Source organism: Aythya fuligula, chromosome Z, assembly GCF_009819795.1.
Source record: "Aythya fuligula isolate bAytFul2 chromosome Z, bAytFul2.pri, whole genome shotgun sequence".
Taxonomy (NCBI): domain Eukaryota; kingdom Metazoa; phylum Chordata; class Aves; order Anseriformes; family Anatidae; genus Aythya; species Aythya fuligula.
In genome coordinates this window covers 10,509,008-10,523,938 of record NC_045593.1, presented here as the reverse complement: position 1 = coordinate 10,523,938, position 14,931 = coordinate 10,509,008, and the positions used below count along the sequence as shown (strand labels likewise).

Here is a 14,931-nt window from a genome sequence, read left to right as displayed (position 1 = left end):
CCTATATGCTTCACCTACAGAACCACCTCAAAGCATTTCTTGGACTTGTATCTCGTTGCAATTGCAGTCACCACTGTCCTGGTTATAGCTAGGACAGAGTTGGTTTTCCTCCTAGTAGCTGGTAGGGTGCTATGTTTTGGATTTAGGATGACAAGAATGCTGATAACATGTTGATGTTTTAATTGTTGCAGAGCAGTGCTTACACCAAGCCAAGGATGTTTCAGCTTCTCACTGTCCTGCCAGTGGGCAGACTAGGGGTGCAGCAGGAGCTGGGAGGGGACAGACCCAGGACAGCTGACCCAAACTGGCCAAAGGGGTTTTCCATACCATCTGGCATCATGTTAAACTATATATAGGGGTGGCTAGCTGGGGTGGGGGCGCCAGACTGCTCGGGGTTAGGCTGGGCATCGGTCAGCGGGTGGTGAACAATTGTACTGTGCATCACTTGTTTTGTACATATTATTATTAATATTATTATTATTATCTGTCCTAATAAACTGTCTTTATCTCAACCCACAGGCTTCAGAGTTTTCTCGTTTCTGTCCCCCATCCCAGAGAGGGAGGGGGGAGGGTGAGCGAACAGCTGTGTGATGTTTAGCTGCCAGCTGGGTTAAACCACAACCACCCATCACATGCCATGTATTTATTCTCTTTTACATAAAGCAAAATACTTTATCTCCCTATTTATTCCTCCTTTATTATTGTACAGGCTACCAAAAGGTCAAGAAACATAAGATTCTTCTTCAAATCCCAACAAGTGTTTTCAATGGCATTTACTAACCACACTGGGAGAGCTATAAAACAGGAATTCTGCAGCCAGTAGCAGTACGCAGATGATAGCCAACTTTTCTACACTGTGTAACATCTTCTTTTAGGTGATGTCTCCTACAGTTAGTAAATGAGCAAAATTCAACAGGGACAAGACTGATATGGGTAGGATGCAGGAGGCAATAAAAATTAATTTCCTTCTGTAAAGGAGGAAAGAAAATACTCCAGGCTTGGATTATTATCAAAATGACTTGCTCCATGGTTGTATGAAAAGCCTATAGCATCCCAGGTTCCTACTGATACAAAGGAAGATGGCTTCTGAGGATTATTGAAGGCATGCATGGAAAACGCTCAAATGAGAGGGCTCCTAGATGTAATGATTGCTGCAAAGAGTCACTTACTACATAGTGACTGAAAAGAAAGATGGGATGATCAACAAAAAACAGCAGAAGAAAATTATTTTTTAAGCTTTTAAGCCTTCACATCTCTCACAGCATTGTTTTATTAAGAAAATCTTCGGCCACATCTTTCAAAATAAAGAACTGCTGTGCATCAATGAGAATTTTAACTTCTATAGAGATTAAAAACTATTTCTCTTAGTAGGCCATGGCTTAGCTGAAAAGAATTATGTGCAATTAGCAACAGAAAGTCCCTGAACAGCTGAATCATGTGTTAATGGCAACAGTTAATTAAAGCAATGGATCTGCAGTTCACCTACGCCAAGCTTGACTTGCAGAAAACTTATGTACATCACCTAGTTCAGAAGTTCATTTTCTAGTCAGAATAACACTGGTTATGGCTAGAACACACACTCTTGATATGACTGTGACACTGAGCAGTGCATGTATCAAGTGTGCATGTATGTTTTGCAGTATGTTTGCTAATTGGCTGCAGTACCATATGTATAGGAGAAAACCACAAATTGAATATTTAGAGTTTACCGTATGCCTCAGCCTTCTCCACTACCTGATCAGCAGCGTGTTTGCTGATTGCTATAGCTGCCAGAGGGAGAAAGGGAACAGAGTGAGTTCTGGCAGTGCATGAAGATATGATACATGCCTTGAGAAAAATGCAGATACTGGAAGAAAAGCCATGAGAATTCACAGGCTGGACATATCAAGAACTACCCAAGAACACAGAGCTATTTTTCCTTCCCACATCCTGTTCCTAATCTGATGCAATGTATGTGTAATGTGTATCTGAGTACTTGCTTACTTTCCATCCAGGAAATCCATCAACGGCCTCAGGACGTTATCTGCATCTTGTGCAACTGTGTTTCTGGCATTAGCAGCAACATTTCCTGTCCCTTTCACTTGGCAGAGTATATCAGACATCTGCTTGACACATTCATCAATACGAGTCTGAAAGCTGGGCAGGTAAGAGAAGCAAAAACAAGATTATCAGTGGCAGAGCTATCAGCTATCTTACACAAGTTAAAAACACTGCAAGTCCATAAACTACGCACTAAATTACATACCCTTCCTCCCTCAAGTTTTCTGCTTACTTACCGTATTTGCTACCAAGATTCATGCTATCCAGTTCCTTATGCACATCATCCACAGACAGCCTACCACCTCTGAACAAAACACACGTCACACTTGAGATCAATTTGTTCATTGAGATTGCAAAAAGAAACGATCCTTTCCAGATTTTGAGAAATGCCATTATTCTTAGCTAAAGCCGCTCTGATGTATTTTTGCTTTCTATATAGAGTGTTACAAAGATTAACACAAAGATTAGGATATAGTATGGAGCAATGGCCCAGCACGTACACAACTCTGAGCACCTAACAGTCAATCGGCAACAATCTGGTTATGATCCACCATAAGTCAAGTCTTGAAGATCATAGAAACGGTGTGAAAGCAAGAACTGACTGAAACCAGTCCACTGCCATACAGTCCATGCCATACTGAAATGTCAAATACGGATGCGGGGCTCAGCTGTGTAATGAGCACACTGTGCTCATTGACATGCAAGTGGCTTGCAAGCCATTAAAGCAGTTACCTTTCCTTTTTTTACTGCTAAGAAGAGGTTCAAAATGAAATAATACAATGGTTAAATATGATGAATAGCACAGTGGAATTGTCAACATATCAAATTCAGCGAATAAAGGGAAATGCTTTGACATTTAAAAGAACAATTACTAACAATAGGCTTTACAAGTGACATTTAGCTATCCACTAACAGCACATAAGTTTGAAACCAGGAAGAGAAACCAGTGCTAGTAGCTCAGGTAAAGATTTCAGAGCAGGGACACAGGTTTGGAATCCAGCTTTGTATCTGTAAGTGGCACAGACTTTTGCTTGAGTCACTAGGACATCCACATCCTGAGTCCCAGCACACAGCTCTTCCTGTCCTACAGCTCCCACCTTCCTTTCCCACCCCATTACATCTTCCCTTTCCTGCAGTGCCACCTCTAGTCTCATGGTTTCTCTGGTTCACTTCTAACCTGCATCTCACCAGAGCAATTCCAGACAGACAATGGAGGGCTCTCTGCATGCAGCCTCCGCTTCCACTTTCCTTATTTCTAGCAGAGAGGAGTTTGCAACTATCAGTTGTGGCTACAACAACAGCAGCTTAACCAAAGACATAAGCCACAAGGAAAATAGTACTAGCAATCTCCTGTATTGCTGACAGTCCCTATTCTGTTACAGGCTAATCTTACCCCATAGTTCTTCCAAATACTGCATCTGTTTTGGGACCCTGCTTGAAGATGCTGTAAACATCCAGCCAGGGGATAAAAAATAATAGAGTATCTTCAAAGGTTAAAATTAATGCAAGGTAAAATTGTCACGAATTATGAAAAATGGTTAATCAGTTACTGTGGCAACAGGTTCACCTAAAAGCGAGGCTGATGTAGACATACAGCTTGACAGGTGCCCTTGGCAGCAGCAAGTTAAAAGACAGCCTTGCTTATGCTGACAAACAGGGTGCCTTTCTCCACAACTCCTGCAGGAAATTCCTTCCTTCACTCCTACAGCCTCCAAGAACAAAACACCAGCTAGCCTTGCACGAAGCGTAAAGCCTTTCAGGTTTCACCTTCTCTGCTGAAATCCTTTAAAGAAGAAAATGCTTCTGTGTCCAAACACAAGCCTCTCGGCACAAAGGTTGTAAGGCTCATAAAGATACGTGCTGTTTTTTCCCAGCTGGTGCAATTATCTCACAGATGAAGCAGAGTAAGATCTGCAGTATCAGGTGTGCACAGTGCTGTAGGAGCACTGTTTACAGACTCTGTACAGAATATTGTGGATATCTGTCTTACCTCCCACGTTTACATCCTTCAGAAGATCATATATACAGCTTATACAGTAAACTGCAGCTCTGCTTTCCATCCCCTATTACTGTTAAGGAATAAGCAAAGCATCTGAGCTGTCTGACTGGTTAAATCTCTCTCTGGCACATCTCTCTGAAATGCTCCCTGGTATGTATGCCGATGCTGAATAATCTCTTTAAATCATACTTGCAAATGTCAAGATTGTACCCTAATTGTCTTGTAGCAGTGACACCATGGAGACAGGTTTCAGATAAAACTCACTCCTTAATTATGATTTCTCACTTATTCCCCATCTAATTATGAATTTTATCAATTCAGCTCTGTTACAGTTGGAATTTCTCCATTTCTTGCTATGCCATCCACTGGCAATGGGAACTCCCCACTAGCTCTGTGTGCTGAAATCCAGATAAATGATGACAAATCCCAACAGGATTTTTGGTCTTAAGCACTGCAAATCTGCAGACTGTAAGAGGGCAAGTTGGTACAATTTGTTTTATTCTCCTCACCCATGCTTCAACTACGTGCCTGCATTAATCTTGTTATAAAGCACAACATGAAGTGAATGGGGTTTATCATGAGAAGTGGTTGGTTTTGGAGATCAGCTTGGAACCCTGTATTTCTAGATTTTGTTTAATTAACATCTTTTATAATAATTTTGTAGTGAACCATAAAGTCAAACACATTTTTATATTCAGGTAAATTGTATCATGATTGAAAATAAAATTTAATTGCCATCTGTGGCGGGCAATTCTTTAAAGAGCTCCTCCCTTGAAAGACTAGAAAACACCATCCATTGCAACATCAGAACAAGTCAATCTCAAATTCTAAACCTGTTTCCTTTGTATTCCAATACTCATTTAACAATCAGAAATCAGTCAACTGTTTCATACATTTAGAGCAGAACATTTAAACACAAATGTTACTTCATAAATGCTAAGCTGGAAACTGCTTTCCAAGCAATAAGGTAGCAGGCAATTCTGTTACTGACAAGCACTACTTACAGAAAAAAATAATTCCATGTAATTCAAATACATTTTACAGTTGAGGGATCTCCCTGTTACATTTCTAAGCAGAGCAATACAGAAAAGAGAGACTTCTTAAAACATTTCTCACTTCTTTATACGGTCTCATATTTGAAAGACCATGAATTTGGGACAAAAAGAAAAATACAATGCAATTGTTACAAGTTTCTTTTCTCTTCTTGATCTGACTGAATGAGATTAGACAAAATAAAGGAATGCTTCAAAAACAGGGACCTCATTATACTCACCTGTTACCAAACACTGCACTCAGCTCATCCAAAACATTGTTCAACTTCACCTGCAGCTCTTTGAGATGGTCACTTGCTTCTGCATCCAACTGCGGATGAAAGAAGAGGACTTAGCTTGAACCTAGAGGGCAGCCTGGTCTCCTTCACACTGCTCTTGTTCACTGTTGAGGCCACTCTTAAAAAGAGCAGGTGAACCATCAACAATGGACTTTGTCAGCTGGGATCCTCTCCACCACTGTCTCCTGCTGTTACAGAAGCTGTGAAATCATCAAAAGATATTTGCCCAAACAGCAGCAAGGCGTTGCCGCAGGCTCCAATACCCTCACAGTCCTCTTACTTATATTTGCAGAGTTAAGAAAGTGAATGTGAACTCCCCATGGCCAACAGCATAAGCAAGCTGAGAAATTAGCAAATACTGTGTGTTACCTTGGGCTCATGGGTCATTTCATCGCTAAGTCTAGAAGGAGAGAGGACTGACTTATTAGACTGGATGCTATTTATTTGTGCGCTTCTCTGTGCATGGTCTTGAAAGATGCTATTTCACCTTCCACCCTGCTGTCAGTATTCAAAAGTAAGATTGACCCAGCCACTGCTCTCAGAAGACTGGACCCCAGCTATTCTGAAAATGTGTACACAATATAACAGCAAGAACTGTTATGCACTGATCACTTTTGGAAAGCATCGTCTCAGCTTTGTGTATTGAGTACAAACAGCTCTATTCTGACACTGATCTGGACAGCTTTTTCAATGCAACTATTCAGAGAAGACTTGACAAGAAAAAATTAAAAAGTGCCCCAAGCACTAAATGGATGCAGCTGATATGTTGGTATATGCTGTAAGAAAAGTGCTTGCTCCAGTATTACCAGCCCAAAGCTGTCTGTTTTTGCATTCAGCAGTGCCCTTCACTTCTGTTGTAGTCATCATTCCAGCATCAAAAGAGCCGATTGTGAGAAACCCACCTCTGTGTACACATAACACCTCATGTTGAATGCTTAGGGATCATTTGCTTTGAAAAAGCAACTTGGAAGACCTGTTTCTTTACAGGCAAGCTTCTTGTAAAATAAAAACCTTCCAGAAATGTTTGCACTTGGCATTCAGAATTTCAGCCTTACCTCTAAGGCAGAGTACCTATTTACCAATGTAATGGTCTAGATGGTTAACAAACAGTTCAGATTTTTACATTTTGTGTACACATACACCTGTAGAGGATTTGACCATGACAGGAGCACCCGCTATTGTACTCAGCACTGAAGACCTCTTTACAATTCTCACTGTCTGTTAGAGAAAGCTGAGCCTTAAGGGATTTGGAATTTGATCTGTTCATTTTCCTTTGGGAGCTGGTGTGGAAAACCAGCTCTCTATTAGGCACTTAAAACTGTGCTAATGAAACTCCTGGATCATTTAAAGAATAGGGGGAAAATAAGCAAACAATGACTACTTAAGCCTTATAACTTCAGGCATTGCTAGCTGTAGCTATTTTTCCTTTATTAAAGTGAATTCATATTCCTATTACCCTTAGAACTCACTACAAAGGCAGAGTAAAGCTAACGTAATGCCAATCAGCACTCTTTCTGGCCAAACATGTAGGTAACAAAAACAAAAACAGCATCTGTTGGTAGTGGTTTGTCTTGCCCTTACATTTTCCTACCCTTCTCGTACTATGAGAAGGGATGAGTCACAAGTTGCCTGGTTCACTATCTGTAATTAAAAGTGCTGAACAGTCTTCTGGTTTTGGCCATTTCTGGTAGGTTTGAGGCAGAACCAGTTCAGGATCCATCCAAACATTTCAAGGAACTGCTTTTCCAGTTGAGGAGAAAGCAGAACAAAATGGAACAAAACAACAACAAAAATAAATTGGCATGAGACGCCTGTTCCTCTCCGTTTGCTTCTTTATAAGCTACCAGAGGCATATGTACCAAGGTTTGGATGTCTGAGGTCAAAAGCAACAGCTGATCGCTCTGGTTCATGAACCATGCAATTAATGACTTGTTCTACCACGAGATGACGTAGACTGCTCACCAACAACCTCTGAGCTTCTCCTTGCTATTATACTTGTTGATTGCAATCTGATCTTCTTGGGAGCAGAAGAAAGGCTGATTGCCAGGGCTGGGACTGCAAGAAGGGACAGCTGGAGCAATGCTTTGCCAAGTGGATGAGCCCCATCATCTGTGGCTAGGAGCTGTTCCTCCTCCAGCACATCAACCCATAGCTCTCTGGGTGCAACTGGCAAGACAGTCGCACAGGTTTAACTTCAACGTGCCCAGCCTCATCCTCATGAAGCAAAGTCCTGGTGGTAAACATTCTCGTTCAGTAGTCACCAAGTTCTCTGCCATTCTAGAATGGTTGTTTTCTTCTGGGCAACTGCTACCACAAAAGGAGAAAGAAACTGCAAAGTATGTTCCTGATTGCTAATGCTTCGGTATTAACATGCTTTGACATGAAAGCAAACCTCAGAGAATTAACTGAGCATGATTGAAGTCCACTATGATGGGGCAAGTAGGTGTGCACTGCTGTCTCACATACATAAATTACAGAATCCCTATAACACCCTGTATGACTTCAAGCTGTTCTTTGCCAATATGGTGAAGCACTGATAACGGTGCTTAAATGAAACAGCATTTATTTTGCTGCTTAGCCAATGAATTCCTATCCTAGTCTATCAGCTACCACTGATAGCAGGAAATGCTACTTGGACTGCATGATAAAGCTGACAGGTACAGTAAAGCAGTAATATGCAGCTGGGTCACTGACATACGTCATGGCCAGACCATTTTCATTGGGTGCTAGAGCTCAGCAGGCTTATGATATCCATTCCGTGGGTGTATTGAAGATGATTCAGAGGAAGAAAGCTAATGAAAAGTTCCCAGTGCAAAGCATGGGACAGCACCAACAGTGAGGTGGCTTCTGATATCTGAGCAAATGTTCCAATTCCAGTGGAAATAAAGGCTGACACTTACATAATTCTGTGTTTGAGACTAAATGTATGGTACAGAAGACTGAGGTGCACATAAAACAGAGAAGCAGTAACTTTATCTACATTTCAGGGAACAAAGCAGGGTCTATTGATTTCCTGTGATTATCTGGGACTTGGCAGTTCACAGAAACTGGGCCTCAAAGTTTCATCCAAGCACATTCAAAGCAGGAACATCATGTCCTCTGATAGTTTGAAATGTGCCATTTACACTATTATGAACTTCATTTTAGACTGATCTTTATCTCATGGATGAAATGGAACCCAAAAGCCTAATAATTTGCTCTGATGGGTTTCCAGGTTCTTCAAAAGATGTCATTTGTTCTTCCTTGGTGTCTACACACAGTGATGAAGCATGAGCAACCAGAACTGGAAGGCTCTTCTGTAACTGGAGAAACACCTCTCTCTCCTTCAAGAAGGTTCAAGAAGTTAATCAATTCACATCTTAAAGTCAGAGAACCTGTGAATCATCAGGTTGCTGATATCAACAACCAAAGAATCTTGCCCTACGCTCTTGTAAAAAATAGAGAAGCTTTACACAAGATATTGGGTTCATCTGACTCCTGTTTGAGGTTGCTGGTTTTTGTTCTGCCTCTCCAGCTAGCTAGTGGGAGCTCCTTTCTGCAGAGCTAACTGTAGGGCAGTGAGCTCAGACTGAACTAAGGGGACTTGCTGCACGAAATTTTCATCCTCCTGCAGTGCTCAAGAGTAAGAAACCTGAAGAGCTGAATACAGGCAAGCTTTTCAAACACTAGAGTGGCCTTAGCTATGGCATATGGAAGGGTAATGAGGAGCAATCAGGAGATGCCACAAATCCTTTGAGAACATTCTTATCAAGTCTTGGCTGTTTTTAAGTTTTCCTATAATTTATTATTCAGTTAGCTAACTTCAGATTTAAAATGTGGGCTAACCCTGGCTAAGCATTAAGAAGAGAGTTTCCCAAAGCATTAATTGTACAGCTTAGCTTGTAACTGAAGGCATGAAAATTGTATGATGACAATCTGCCACTACTCAGTAGCTAATTCTCTGGGTTCCCTAGGCAGCGCTTCTCTCCAATATTCACCCTGCACACTTGACTTCAAGGCAAAAATGTACAGAAATGTTTTAATCTAGGCTTCCACAGCACAACTGCTTTTAATTTCACTGTTATGAGTTCATAACTCTCAAAAAAAATGAGCAAAATAATGGGCTACAGCAAGCAGTTTCTCACAAGCAAAATGAGAAAGGCTTATTCTAGTGTCAGAGACAGCACAGAGAGAATACAAGTCTGCAGAAAAACTGCAAAGGTGGATAGAAAATGCAGGTGACATTAGATTTCAGTAAGTAATATATGAATAAATAAATGGGACCACGGTCAAGCAAACAATAGCAATTAACCTATATAGCCCATTTTAGCAAAAAGCAACCCAGTTTCTGTCCAGCACTCATTGCTGACTCCACTGCCCGTTATGCTTTTAAAGCCAATTATCACTCCATAGATTCTGCCCTTCCAAAACTGGCTTCAGAAACACATGAGAATGCTTTTGAGCCATGCTGAAGCTGTTTTGATCCTGTGAGATCAACATATATCAGATAGGAAATGAAAGTATTAATTATAAATCCTAAAAGTCATCTCTGTCTTCCTATGAACTAAAAATATATGTATATACACTCTGGGATCTCAAGTACAGAGCCAAGAGAATCACTCTGCAGAGTGCTAAGGTCCTGATGTCCTGACCCTTATGAGTAGTTCTGACTAGTAATGTTCATGGACCACAAGATGTCACACATTAAACCCAGATATAAAGTACAATTTTTGCCTTTTTTTTTTTTTTTCTTTCTCTCTTTTTACCTTCTGCATACTACAGCTTAAAAAAGAATGAGAGAAGTGGGGCAGAAGTAACGCTCCTCATTTGGGGTGCAGAAGGAAGGCACTCTATCACTATATCTAGGAGCCAAATTAGCTAAAATAGTACTGGGCAAGCACTTCTGTTTCTTGTTACAACATAACACTGCAGGGCAACTATGGGTGAGCCCTAGCTGTAGAAGCAAGAAAATGAGAGTTTTTTTGATTCACTGGCCAAAAGCCCCTAGGTAGCAGAGTTGTTTAAAAGCTTTCCAAAAGTGTGCAGTGCTAGTGTCCTGTAGAAGAAGATGTATCTGTGAATCAGAAGCAGATGAAGCCACAAGCAGCAATAACTGACAGCAATCCTCCAGTTCTGGCTTCCCACACGCTACACCTAACATACCCGTTGTAGGAACAACAGAATATTTGACACCCAGTTCTCAACAACACCTCTGAGAACACAAAAAGGTGAACAATTCAAGACAACCAGGGCATAACATTACGCTATTTTCTTAATCCCCCAAGGAAGCAGTTCCTTTTTGGTTAGAGCAGTCAAGAGGACAATGTTTACATTTGCACAAGCTGCGTGGTGTATAGATAAATATCAAATCTGTCACAGAAAGTAAACTGCCCCTCTTGAAGGAGAAGATAAAACTCAGATGCATTTCCAGCAGTGCGTTTTTTAAGCATTCCGTTTTCAAAGCAGTTGTCTCACCAGTTGACACTCACTAGGACAGGATCAATCTGCATCAGAAAAAGGACTACTCAAACTAGAGAGACCATATTTACTGTAGCAAAACAAAGGCTCTGGCAGATTTCAAGTCAAGAAGCAAAGTACTACTTTGTCTCCAAGAGTAAAACCCCTGGGAAGAGCAAACAATTCAGGCATCTAACACAACACAATTTATTTCTGGTGATCAGTGGCAGCCTAATGAAGTGGACAAGCAGCATTTGAAAAGAAAAATTCTTTCCAAAAAACAGCTTCTGAGCACATTTGCCAGGTTTCTTCCTACGTGTTTTACAGCTCACAGTCTGTGTTCCTCTCCCCCCTACACACCTTCGTTTTTTGTTTTTTGTTTTTTCTTTTTTTTCTTTTCTTTTCTTTTTTCTCTGATTCCACACAGCAGAGGAAACAGTGGACTGATACCTCTGTTTCACCTTACCTACCTCATGAGGAAGGTTTTAAAGGGCAGAATGCAGAGAAGAGGTTTAGGCTAGGAAAAGAAGCCAACTGTCTCATTAAATACTACCTTTTCCCCCACAAAGATACTATTTGACAGAGTATCAGGAGGTCCTTTCAATCTGAATTATAAGGAAATCCTACTTAATAGCCAGAACTATAGAAAAGATAGCAAATTGATTTCTTAAGGGAAATTAAGTGCACATGAATTAAGACGTTATAAACCACTTCATAAACGTGAAATCACAGATTTATTTTTTCCTGGGACAAAAAAAAAAAGCCTTTATCTATCACTGCTATTACAGCTGGGAGCGTATCATTTTATTTCTTGATGTAACGCTAAGAAATTAGGATTGTTGAGAACCTTGCAGTTTTCTTTGCATCATGGGGTAGATCTTCTTAAAGAGATTTTTGCCACTTCATAGAATTCTGCCACTAAGCACAAGAAAGATTTGTAACAGCAGTACAAACAAAAACTGAGCTGCCCACCAAAGTGGATTTTTCTCTTGGCATACAGATCATAGCACATGTTCTACCACAACACAACGAAAGAGAATGCACTTAGTCTTAGAAAACTAATTTTTCCTAACATCAGTATCAGCAGCCTTTTCTCCATCTTCCTGAGTCTTGAAAAGCAATGAAAAAGAAAAAAAAAACAAAAACACAGATTATATCAAAACAGAAACAGTGACTTCAGGGAGAAAACCCTTATTTCTGTGAAAATGGCTATCTCAGAACAAGAACAAAAACTAAGAATGGTATCTGTATTCATGGACACATCCAAGTATCCAGCAAAGCGTGAGTAGAGCTCATATACTTGCATGTCTGCAATATATTAGATATTGGACATTTAATGCAAGAGGCACCCACATTTATATGCTATGAAAAATGTCTTAATGTCAACAGCTCTCAGACCTGTGTGTCTTCCTTCAAAATTGAAGAACCATCAGCCATGCCTACATCCAGCCAACATGAGCCCAGTACATATCCTTTTTTTCCCCTCCTCTATACTATTCTGTATTTCAAAACTCATGCTCTTGCATCTTGTGATAAATTTAGTTGAAAAGTCTTCAGACATGGCTGCCTCCTCACACTTGTGAAAGTGCCAAATGTCACAGGGCTCTCCTTATGACTACAGCCTGCAAGTACCAGTATGACGCAAATTAGCTACTAACAGTGCAGTAGGAATGAGAAATGTTCAGTCTCTTAGCGCTCTTACCTCTTTACCACCCATAGCTTCAAACATCTTCTCTAGTTGCACTCTCAGTTGCTGGATGTTATTCATCAGGATGCAGGGCTGACGGGACAAAAGCAGATGCCTGTTACTGCTCAGGATGGCAATACATTTTCATGGGTGGTACAGGCTGTGCCTCAACACCCTCCCTCAGGTACCACCAGATCTCACAGATTCTCACAGTCAAATAGGAGGTAGGGCAAGCAAAAATTTCAGCACTCAGACCTAAAAAAAGTTAAGTCCTCCTTTCTCCAGCTTGAAATCAGATGGCCAGTTCCAGAAAAAAAAAAAAAAAAAAAAAAACAGATCAAGGAGCTCTTCACCATTGTACCTTTCTCCACAGTTTTACCACAAAAAAAGAATCAGTGCCAGGACAAAGTCCAACTCTCTCTACATCTCCTGCCATGCTATACAGTAGTCCTACCTATGTTGCCTTTGGCCTTTTAATGCTGTACTGCACTATCATGAGTGGTGTAAATCCCAGACCAGAAGGGGAACTGCCAGCCAGAGCTGCATTCAGAGACACATGTGGGTTCTGCCAGGACAAGACTGAGAGCAACAGTCAAGGGCAGCTTGAGCAACTTTCTTCCCTTTGTAGTTTCATTTCCCAGGACAGATGGGTGAGACACAAAAAAACATATGGGACAGAGCCAAGGTTCAAAAATGTTTGCTTTTTTATTTGTTGCTGCCTTTTTTTTTTTTTTAGTTAAATATCCTGAATTTTGGTTATTTTATTAAACAGTAAGATAATTTCATGGATACATCAGTAAACCAAGAGAGCTGCTATGTAATAGACCTAGAGGGCAACCTGTGTCCTTGTGCCTTTTTCTCCCCCTCCTTTTCTTCCTAAATCACCTCTGTGATGTATGACCCAGACAGACAGACTAGAAGTTAATTTCATTTGGACCTGACAACCTCCAAGCCCTGCAAATCACCTTCACAACCTAGTTTTATTTTATGGCCAAGCCAGAACTCAATCCACAAATGCCTAGGAACTGATGATGAAAATCAATACTGAAAATATTTACACCATTAACACAGTCAGGTACAATGCAAGAAAACTAGTTTTTGTTGTTTTTTTTTTTTTAATTATGATAATTATGTGAATCCCCAGAATGGAAGTGAAATTCAGCTGGACTCACCAGTTTCTCCTTGGAACAGTAGGATTGGAAGCTCTTGGACAGGATATCAGCATACTGCATCAGCACTTTCCCAATTGTCTGCAATGACAAGATGTGAGTACTATTACTTGTCCTCTAGCAAAACAGAAAATCTTCAGGAAATAAAACCAAAGCCAAAGACCATAGTTCTAAACATCATACTGTTTTGCATCCCACTACATGCAGACAGATAGCTGGATGGTAAGGTCCTTTTTACCTTAGCAAACCTCCTATTATAATGAGCAACGATGACAGGGTCTGGGCACTCCAGCTTCTTAATGATCTCAAAGCTCTGATTGAGCTGGGTGAAGACATCCACCACTGAGCAAGAGAACAGAGCATGCTCGGATGTTTGCTGGAACTAAAACAGAAGTACAAAGAGAGTCATTCTCAGATGCGAAGATCTGAAATGCACACATTTCATGCAGGTCTCAGTCATCTTTAGAGCTGGAGATGGGACAACTATACCAAAACCCACTTCTTCCTCAGAATTAGGCAAAAGCTCTCTAAAACGCCCAAAGGAGCTAAATAGCCATCTCTGTTGGGGCTACAGTTCACCATCCTTCACCAACTACAACATGAGAAGCATTAAGGAAATGTAGCATGATGCTGGAAACATTATTGAGATGCATGGCCTGCCTGTCAATTAACAAGGAAAGATGAGTGAAGAACTTTTAAAAACTGGCTTAAAATTGAGACATTAAAGGGAATGCTCACATTATTAACATCACAGCCTACAGTGCCAACAGTCACTAAAACTGGAAGGCTCTTACTTTCCATTGGGAATACTCAGCAAACTAAGAATAAGATTACTCTATATAGGGATTAATGTCACATTCTCATTGCATATATGCAAACTGCCTTACATTTCTATTGCATATCACACAAAGAGAAGAGAAAACACCAAGCCACTGGCTGACAAATTAACACCTGCGGAACAGAACAGACATATATGAATGATATGCATCTTGCACAACAACATTCTAACCCATAGAGGAAAGTCCTAAAATAAACAAGTTTTCCCAAATGTTCAGCATGCAAAAAGGGCTGTGTCATCCGCTTGTGTGACAGCTGAATTTACTGTGTTGTTATTTGGTTCTGGGCACTGAAGCATGCAGCACCAAGTCCTCCACTCAGAAACACCTACATACCCCATCTTTTTTATCTCTCTCCAGAGCACCATGCAGGAATTCTAAGGAAACATCTTCATTTTCATCCAGCCACTGCATCACGAACTGCTCAAACCACC

At 40.7% G+C, this 14,931-nt stretch overlaps 1 protein-coding gene across 7 annotated transcripts in view; it reads right to left on the bottom strand.

Moving 5' to 3' along the window:
* Positions 1-14,931, bottom strand: part of UNC13B (unc-13 homolog B) — a 212,908-nt gene that overhangs the window by 22,051 nt on the left and 175,926 nt on the right. For all 7 annotated transcript variants that reach the window (XM_032205600.1, XM_032205604.1, XM_032205601.1 and 4 more), the window contains 6 exons: positions 14,834-14,930; positions 13,900-14,043; positions 13,665-13,742; positions 12,508-12,585; positions 5,313-5,401; positions 1,984-2,136 (listed from right to left, as the gene is read on the bottom strand). In XM_032205600.1, coding sequence (XP_032061491.1) covers positions 1,984-2,136; positions 5,313-5,401; positions 12,508-12,585; positions 13,665-13,742; positions 13,900-14,043; positions 14,834-14,930 — 639 coding nt within the window. The remainder of the gene's footprint in view (positions 1-1,983; positions 2,137-5,312; positions 5,402-12,507; positions 12,586-13,664; positions 13,743-13,899; positions 14,044-14,833; position 14,931) is intronic.